Here is a 10480-nt window from a genome sequence, read left to right on the forward strand (position 1 = left end):
TGGTTCAATTTGGTGAAATCTGGCTCATTGCTGACACTTATCTATTTACTAATTTAAGTTTCTAGATAACTGGACTTATTGAATCGTTATTAGAAATCGAATACCGTGGGGATTATCGAATGTTATTGATATCACGAAACGACCAAAGTCAGACATCCACTTAGGACCGACAAACATTGGATAGCTATTTTTCCTAAAACGAGGCTCACCCACGACCCCAACAAGAGGATCTAACCCAGGACTTTCAGCCTCACAACGAATACTTAACCCTTAAACCCTTAACCTGGAACCTAATGGTGTAATCGTCTAATTTCAGTCAGTTCACGACATCGCGGGGTTGTGATTGTACACTCCTGAGAAGCCCCATACTAGAACGAAACAGCTGTTAAGTGCTTACTAGTTTTGAATGGATATCTGACTTAGATCAGTTCGTGATATGAACAACATACAATGACTCCCTCAAACCTCAGTACCGGTAATTACTGTATGCTCATCACTGACTAATATCAAGAGGTAATTACAGAATTCCAACGAGAACTCCTGACCAGTTGAAAGCAAACTTGGTTGGGTATTAAATACTTACCCTCCGAAGATAACGGAAAAGGGTCTCACTGTAGTGGCTTGGCTTCGAGATAATTCCTTAGGCTTCGTTTATCAATCACCCTGATGACCGTTATTAATTAAATCCCAACGGTTTATGGATCCAAAAGGCAACACGAAGTGCCGACTACATTTTATTATTGGATAGTGCAGATAACAAAGTTATAGGCACACCAAGCGAATTCGATCACAAGGGTCAATGCGCGCGAGCAAGCGAATACAGAAGCGTACTCAGAGTCAAATCGAAGCGAAGCAATTGATATGATTCAAGCATATATATATACCTGATACCATCAGCAACAGCCTACTGTGGGAGAGAACAAACCAAATTGTAACTGATGAGAAAATTAAGAAAAGATGCCCGAGGTGGATAGAACACACATTGCGGAAATCATAAAACCGCATCACGAAACAAGCTATAACTTGGAATCCTGAAGGGAAACAGAAAAGAGAAACACTAAAGAACACACTGAGTCTTGAATTGGAAGCAGACATGGAAAGGATGAATAGCAACTGGAAAGAACTGGAAAGGATTGCCCAGAACATAGTTCGATTGAGAATGTTGGTGTGCAGCCTATGTTCTTCTATGAGGAGTAACAGGCGTAAGTAAGTATAACACATAAGCCATCAATTTCTGGTTCAGTGGTCTAGAATTTAAGCGTTGTCGGACGTGATTTTTTTATGTCGAAGTCGTGGATCTTTATCATTCAGGAGCCATTATTAGATTGTATCTAGTTTTGAGGAGAATCAGGTAAAATACGATGGATTCATTGAATTTGATAAACATTATTGTTTAGTTTCACGAACACAGTCAGTTGTGTGAATTGAATTAAATCTTTTTTTCTACTAGTTTTATCATAAAAGCAGAAACTTATTCTATCTACTTCTGTTTCACAATTACAAATAGTTTTCAAATCTAATTATACTACTAACCAAAACACCATTATAAATATATAAATATATAAATATAAATATCTCTATTCTCCGACACTTTTTAGGTGTTTGAAGCGCAAAGACTTTGCCTTTTTACGTTGTGTACCTCAAACCAATAAAGCCTTATCAATGGACAAAAAAACCATAGATTTATCTACCTCGACTTGGGGTAATATTCGCATTGTACAACCTAATTCTGAACACTATCCAACCATGTTACCCAATAATCACATGACTTATACCAAAAAACAATCTGTACTTGAATATATTAATATAGAAAATGCTGGTTTACTACATGGTGAACGTGTTCCAGCATTGACTATAGTGTATGCTTATCCAAAGTAAGTATAAATGTTAATATTCCATTAAAAGACTGATCAAAGGGTTCTTGTGTAGATCGGTTTAGTTTGTAGGTTGTGTTCACCACAGAATAATCTCAATTGAGATACCATTGAAAACCAAAGGGCACAGTGATACTATTTTATTCAGATATGGAACTCCCTAGTATCGCTTACCTACAGCTTCAGAGGCTAAAATATTTTGTGTCCGATCCATTAAGAGATTATATGTCTACATTGATGAAGAATTCCACACTAAGATGAAAAAGTTATCCAGTGCTCTCTGGTTTCAATGGTATCTTGACTGAGATCAATTTACGATTTACAAACAAAATGTTATTTGCTCCTTCCTAAATTTATCCAAATATCGAAAAAATTTCTTCTGCATTGCTTTCTCTGAGCTGGATGATTTGATTGTGGTGCTTTAATTTTGATTTTGAACAGCATCACTAGAAGCGTTTCTCTTTACAAACTCAACCATTCATCTCGAAGAATACATAATTTTCCTAATACATGAACAAGTGAGCATAGAAAAGGTGATTCTATTACACCGTGTATCATGTAAAATTATTGATATATCGGTAAACTGAAAGTAGTTTCTGTTTGTCACTACCATAACACGAAAATATAATCGTTGACCTGGACTATGCTACCACTAGACTGGATACTAGATTAATATGTTATACACACTCGATCACACTATGCCAGATATAAGATACCCAATCAAATAAAGAGAACCAGAGAATAGACAACAGTTCGGAGGAGAAAACAATAATAGGAAGGAAATTATAAATTAAATAGTCAGTAAGCCGTATCCATTCTTCTCATGGAGACAGATATGGGAAGAATGAACAAAAGTTGGATAGAACTAGTAAAGAAGGCCGAGAACAGAGTGGGTTGGAGAATGCTGGTCGGCTGCCTACGCTCCATTGGGGGTAACAGGCGTGAGTAAGTAAGTAAGCTGTATCCATCAGTTCACGTTCAACGGCCAATTACACTTACATTCACTGACCACACACCACTTATATTTGGTAATTCACTAATAAAAGTCTAATTACTAAAGAAGATATGTGTCGACTAATGGTAGTACACATTAAACTGACAGTGAATAAAAACAGTACATTCTAGATTTCCAATGATTCTTCAACTAACATTACTTCCTGATTAAAATTAACTTCAAAATATACTGAGTATTAATTCAAACTACTTAAATTGTTGACAATAGTCGTAAGCTAATTGGGAAGTCGTTGCAAGTCACTTTTTTAATTTTTAATGAGGAATCGTGATCTTTTTATGTTTAAAGTAAGATAGTAACTCATAAATGATATTGGATGAGAATAATACTACTGGATTGTAACCTGGTTGAAACTGAAAATATCAGCTATTTGATTCCTGTTCAATAGTCTAAATATGTTATCATTTCAGAAAGGTTTGTAGATCATAGATTCTACTATGTGTGAAGTCATGGTTATGCACTAATGAACATTCTTAAAATAGGACGAAACAACTATCCATTGTTTCCTTATTTCAAATCATTTTTCAGAAAGTCCCATTTATTAATGTTAACAACCTTCAAATTAATCTTGTTTCAATTAAAAATTATTGCTCACTATACGTGTTGATAATCGGAAACTATAAGTACAGTGACTCAGACTCTAAATTACAATATTGAATTGTTATAAGTGTTCTACATTCAATCCAAAAATGTACCTAAAGTAGTGTCATAATAATGCTTAAGATATTATCAATGACTATGAATATGAAGTTTAGAGGTGAAGAAAGCTCCAGAAATATAAAAAATATCCTTTGAAAATCACGAAATCTAAATTATTGGCTACCTACCAGTTATCTTTAAACCATTCAAGAGTCGAATCCAGTGAACTAGGATTAATACGTCAACACTCTTAATATGAACATCATGGTTTTCGAATTCCAGTCAATGTCTGTATAGATGCAAAGACTTGTGTTTGGTAATTAGATTTTCATTCAATAGACTCGTGAATGACAAAATTCACATCTCCAATCAATTTACTTTTCAGGTAGTGTCTATGTCATGTCAAATATTTTATAAATATAATTGTATCGTTGCACCAAAAGAATAGTTACTGACTGTACAACCTAGGTACTTTGTGTTCTGGTCATGAAACTCCTTGTCTGTTCTTAATACCTTCTAGTTCACCACTTTCACCATAAACTGGTCTTATTTAAACAGTTACTGAGAAATAGAAAGCACCTAACAGCTGTTTCATCCATTAATCCACCACGAGATTTGAAGGTCTAAGTTCCGACTCTCTGTGGTGGGGTCACGGGTTCACACTGTTACGGAGTCCCATACCAAAAAAACAACTGTGGTTGTATGGTTAAGCTCAGTCTATGATATCAGCTTTATAATTAAACAAACTCCACAAGACCCCCACAGCTTCCAATATTTTTTACTATTTCTTCTAGAATAATAAGATTTTCTAATTATTCTTTCCTCACTGTTCTTCTGGTCCATATTTTTAATTGAATAGGCTATCATTCATTAAGATTAATAATTGTTTTGATTCTGGACTTGAGCTTATTACTCCAAATGGTCCAGTCAAACTTACTAACTGTACTATATCGAAATGCCTTGGGCGCGGATTAGGTTTGACAATATTCAACAGTGATTCTACTGATCCAGTTACGATTGGGACAGAAAATTCTAAAGTAAGCAAACAATTTCAGTATGTTATTTAGTCAGATAATGTTTGAAATAAAGCGTTCCAGGTGACGTCACACCTCTTTAAGTTCTCTTTTATGAACTAAGATTAAAGTATAAAAATAATGTGACTCATCTGTTACACAGCTTACTCGATAACTCATAAAGAATGCAACGAGGAAATACTACGACTTTAACTTTCGTATCCCCAATTTACAGAACCACCTGAGTTCTAAATTCCATTGCTAGCCACTATTTAACTTTACTTCCGCTTAACCCGTTGTCTTCGTTATTCATTCTGAAGTTGATAGGTTCATTCAACTTTTTTCTGCCTCCATTCTGTTTAGTCAGGAAACGAGAAAAGACAGCTAATCTACTGAATATATACATATACAAGACTCACAATATACATCGATTAAAAGACTACAATGCATAGTAGATGAGAGACCTCTATCTGTATACAACCATGTCATTTATAATACAAAACTGAGCATTAGATATACATTAAATCAATTGTAATTTATGAATGGTAGGACAAATATCTATAGTTAGGGAAGTGAATGAAAGCTTACGGTTGGGATCAAATGAAAATTCGGTAAACCAAATATTTAATAAAAGCACAATAAAGATATTAATATGTAATAATCCAAAATATAATAATCCATAAAGTTCCACCTTTTTCACATATTTGTCTAACAGTAAAGCAATACACAAGTATTATAAGAACTTATGGGAATTTTTGAACTTCACAGTTATTATTACGGAATCTATCTGCTAGTGACTAATTTCGAGAGTAGTTCTGGAGTTCCAGTGAGAAGGGGTAACCAAAAGAACTTAAATGAGTCGAGTTTAAAACAATTACCCTTCAAGTACATTAGAAGATGGTTGTGCCATGTTAAGAACTGATTGAAGTTAAACATATAAACCGGTAGACTCCGGTTCAGTGGTCTGTAGGTTAGGCGTTGTCGTTCAAGACCGTACGCCGAGAGTTCTATCTCATTGCTTGAGAGTTCTTTGCCAGAAATAAACATCTCTCCAGTACGACCTAGCCTCTTTAACTAATGTTATTCTGTGATGTAAACTTTTTTTGAATGATATACACTTTCATAAACTTAACAAATGGCAAACAATTATCCAAATAACAAATTCCCAGTTATCTAATTCACTGTGACCATTGCATTTTTCTTAAATTTGAACTAATTTAAACTTATTACTTCTTTCAATATTCAACTCATCAGTCCTTCTATAATAATCCATCAACATTTCCACCTGAACAACACTCATTATTCCCTTTACCACAACCATTATCTGGACATATACTGTTTAACGGAAAATTATCAAATGAATTTGCCCGTTCACCTTTAAATGAATATCCATTTAAAAATGAAGAGATTTTGTTTGGTTTTATTCCGATGTGTTCAAGTGAAAAAGTGATCAGTGTGCTAGATCGTGTTCTAGTTCAATTTAAATATTCTTCATGGTTGAATGGTATACATTCATGTACCAAGGTATTCCGTTCAACAATACCAGGACGTCGTTTAGCATGGAGATTTTTAGCAGTTAATTTATATTATGATCCATTGATTGAAGTATGTGTTGTTTAAAGTAATTTTGTTGCCTTTTTCAACAAATTTAATATGATCAATGTTTTTTTCTATTTCATTAAGAGGATATCATAAAGAAATCTGAATCAGTTTAATAGCATGATACTCTAAGTCAGTTTACATTCAACTATTGGACTGCGAATTCCAAACCTATTTTATTTAAACTGTACCCCCCCCCATACACACAATAAATGTATCCAATTTTTAATAATACTTATTTTAAAAGATTTAAGACCGATACTTCTGTCTCAAAGAGTCCTACTTAGTTGATCAGTTAGCATTCATTAAAGGAAGTAATTAAGGATATACATGAAACTCCTGATATATTTCTGAGCGGTTGTTGATACTATAGAGTCTATGGTTTGAATTCCACTCCGTCTATTTCTATTCATACAACTAGGTAGTATTACTCGCTCTCATAAACACTCGACTGTGATATCAATTCAAATAGATAACCCTGTCCTTAGTTACTTAGCTACATGTTACAATTTAGCTGTGTGAGAGTTAGTTTATGATAACACAGATATAACATATCTTCTGAACGGTTTAGTGACTACCTGAGCTCAGTGGTTCAGTGAATAATGCCCTGACTTATGAGACAAAAAATACTAGTTTAGTGTTCCAATGGGAACGTCAACAACAGGATCTAGATCTTTCCAGTTATCAAGTCCCAAAACTGAATGAAACTTGAGTCCTGAATCCCACTGTCAGTCATAAATTAAATACACTATGGAGCAAATTTTCCCAGGGTACTTACATACAAATGAAGACGGATTAATTGTAGTCCATAACTTCAACAATGAGAAAATACAAGTCTTTAAAAACAGCTATTACGTATTTAATTTCTTAGATTTGCGCTTACAATCTGAAATATTCAAATACGGAATTATACAGTTTCAAACTTTACCATCCTTCACAGCACAAATTAATTGTCCAACAGTTAAATGTTTATTGAAAGAACATACTTCAGCTGACGTTACTACGTTTCTTGAACAATATCAGAACCATGTTAAAACGGTATTCATAGTGAGATATACCTTCTATACACATTCCAAAATAGTTATGAGTGTACCTATTAATAAAGTCAATTTTTGGCATATCTTTCACTACAGTATTTATTTTACCAGAGGCTAATCAATTTTATATATCTACTGATTGTAAGTTTCTTGTATGACACTAAGAATATTCAATAAGTCTATTCATGAATATCAAAGGTTTTATTTTGATTCATTCAGTATTACAGTTAGGCGCACTGCATGGATTCGAATCCAACAAGGATTACCAATTGCTTTATTTTTATTTGTAAGCATTTGTATTTTCTTGTCACTGATATCCTAGATTATTTGTTCAGTCACTGATTTCAAATCAGCTTCTTGAGAGAATATTATTTGTAGCTACAAGTTGAGTACTTTTTTATTGTGGCTACTGGTGGAATGCAGAACATTAGTTTTGCCCATCTGGGACTCATAATCCAACCAGCAGCTGAAAATAATATCGAGGCATCCTCTCAAAGACGGTATTTTCCAACAAAAACTGATCAGACACACTTCTGTGTATCAACAACGGCAAAATAAAAACCCTCAAAAATATAATTCATACCCATCGAACAATCCTCTAGCTTCCTGAACTCAATAGCTCATCGCATATCATATTGATGTTTGGGGTGAAAGGTACCGGTTTCAAGTCTCAATGTGAAATTCAATACTGGAATTCAAGCCCATCCGTCTGCTTTCAAGATCCCACCGGTAGCTACTATCTAATTTTAATAAAACATCATCATTTTCTTTTACATTAATCTTTCTTTTTCTTGCAACAGAATTTCATTCAATTGTATAATGGTGTGAATCAAACTGCAAATCAAGTGATTACAGTTATAACACAAGGTACCCTATCAATGAATGGAAATGATCTAACCTATAAACACTACACATTTATCACTTCACCAATCCATGATGAATTTAGTGTTTATGTACATACTAGTTCAGTTAGTGATGATAAGTATGGATTTATCGCGGAAATTATTAGTTTACCGTTATCTGCTGGACGTAAACAACAAGAAATGAGTAAGTTTAATCTAGTGTAATGTTCGACCTTTGGGAATTTTGTATTTATTCTGAAAGTACTTTGCGTGATGAAGAAATGTGAGGAGAAGTTTGTGAGAGAATCTAGAACAGAAAATAATAAGAGGAAAATGAGCCGACGACTTAATAAGCTTATAGAATGCATTTACATTTAATAATAAAGACAATTAATAACAATTATAAATAACACAACCGTGAAATTAAAACAATCTGATAATCGAAACTCGAAGTTGATAGGGTAAAGTTTCAAATGAGTTACCTGGTTATCTTTTTAAAGACTTCTGTCAAACAATATAGGACAGCTATTAGTTGATAAGTCTATGTTCTTAAAATTTAGCCGAAAATATTGTTGACAATATGTGCTTTTATAAGCGATATGTACATAACACCATAGTTATTTCGTAATAGAACCGGAGGTACTAATCGATTACTAAATAAACTTAATGTTATTTAAAACTACATTCGTCTTCCATACGAAAATCAATCAAACAACTAGCTTCCTTTCAGTTAGTCAGTCACAATGTACATCAGCTCAAATAGCTATACCCTATTAGCACAGAGAGGTAAAATTGTCAGGTCAAATTCCAGAGTAGTATTAACAGCATCAGTAGTGATGGAAAGGATTAAGCATCAAAGATACGACTCAACGAAATATAAATAAGTGAAATAAGAAAACGTATCCGGAACTCGGAGGCTTATAACTTGGAGGAAGACAAAGAATGGATGTATCTGCGCCGTTGTAATCGATTTTGGCCTATATTATTCAAAAGACTCTAACTAGGTTTACGATAATGCACGGACACCAACCAGGTAGTCTACACCCACTAACATGGTTTAGTTCAATCGTCAGTGGGCTGATGCCATGTTTTAGTTCTTAGATATACTTTTAATTAAAAAAGAATGTGTTTCAATCAAAAAACTTGTCTATAAAAAGACTATATGGACCAGAAAGTATCTTACTTTATCATATCTACCGTTCCGCTGAATACAAACAAGGTTCGATAAAAAGCCTATTCAACAGGACTGATCACAGTATGTTGAGACCTACTATTTTTCTTGCATCTATAAAGCCAATCTATATCACCCTGCCATTAAGAAATTAGTCCAACAGATTTATATTGAAATAATGGTCTAAATCGGTTACCATGTGGACGTAACATTCGACGAAAATTATTATTAATGTAAAAACAGTATCCACACTTCACTAAAAACCTAAACAGCTTGTAGACGATTACATCACATCTCTTTGTGTTTACCAAATCATATGTGTGTGGATGTTTACAAAGTTCAGATTTACAAATTCCTATGAATGATCAGCAAAATAAAGACCAGTAATTACAGTGACACTAGATAAATCCAGTAGGTCTGTTTAATGGCTTAATTTAGAAATCAGTCAGTAGACGTTGATTAACATAAAGTTTAGCTGAACAGTATGATATCGGTTAGTTCAGTGGTTAGTCAGTATGTTTTTTTTGATCTCACAACAGGGGTTGGTTTTCAAACTCAATAGCTTGGCAATATTTCCTGCTGATAGAGTAGTGGTTCTTCCCTGTACAGATAGAGAACTTTGGTAATTCCTGTCAACACACACAAAACGTAGGTCAACCGATAAGCTTGTAGAAACAACTAAATAGCTCTAGTGGTATCGCAACTTCTACACGACATCAAAATACTCTCTCTAGAAAACTGTCCTTATTTTAATATTCGGTTATTTTTTCTCCGATTTACTAAGTATACTTCATGACAGGAAGTAATCGACTCCAAATTAACTTACTTTACTTACTCAATACTGATACCCCTAGTAGAGAAGCATAGGCCAATCATTAGCACTTTCCATCCAACTTTGTCCTGGATAATCCTTTCAAGTTGTTTCCAGTTGCTATTCCTCCTTTTGATGTCTGCTTCTAATTCTCGACTCAATGTGTTCCCCTGCCTTCTTCTTTTCTTTTTCCCTTCAAAGTCCAAGTTAGGCCTTGCCTCGCGATGAGACTCCAAATTAAACTACTATCTGAATCACTCCTGTTATTTATTTACTTTCCATTTTTATGATGGCCAACTGATATATTCCTAAGTTCAGAATCAAGAGATGTTATATAAGGTCCATGGAGTGTTCACAAGTTGAGACAAAACATTTGGCTAGTACATCTTGACTTTCTGCATAATGGAAGTCATTCCATAATGAGTTTAATCTGACCATTTGAACTCACGTTAAATAACCTCAAATGAGAAGCAAACTCCTAA

General features: G+C 34.0%; 1 protein-coding gene across 1 annotated transcript in view; it reads left to right on the plus strand.

The window, feature by feature from the left end:
• The window catches only part of Smp_124190 (hypothetical protein), a gene marked incomplete at both ends in the record, with an annotated part of 30578 nt that overhangs the window by 5211 nt on the left and 14887 nt on the right, over nt 1-10480 (plus strand). The window contains 4 exons of the mRNA XM_018793099.1: nt 1599-1874; nt 4385-4562; nt 5793-6143; nt 7975-8221. Of these exons, the coding sequence (XP_018647645.1) occupies nt 1599-1874; nt 4385-4562; nt 5793-6143; nt 7975-8221 (1052 nt within the window). The remainder of the gene's footprint in view (nt 1-1598; nt 1875-4384; nt 4563-5792; nt 6144-7974; nt 8222-10480) is intronic.

The sequence above is a fragment of the Schistosoma mansoni genome, chromosome 1, assembly GCF_000237925.1.
Source record: "Schistosoma mansoni strain Puerto Rico chromosome 1, complete genome".
Classification (NCBI taxonomy): domain Eukaryota; kingdom Metazoa; phylum Platyhelminthes; class Trematoda; order Strigeidida; family Schistosomatidae; genus Schistosoma; species Schistosoma mansoni.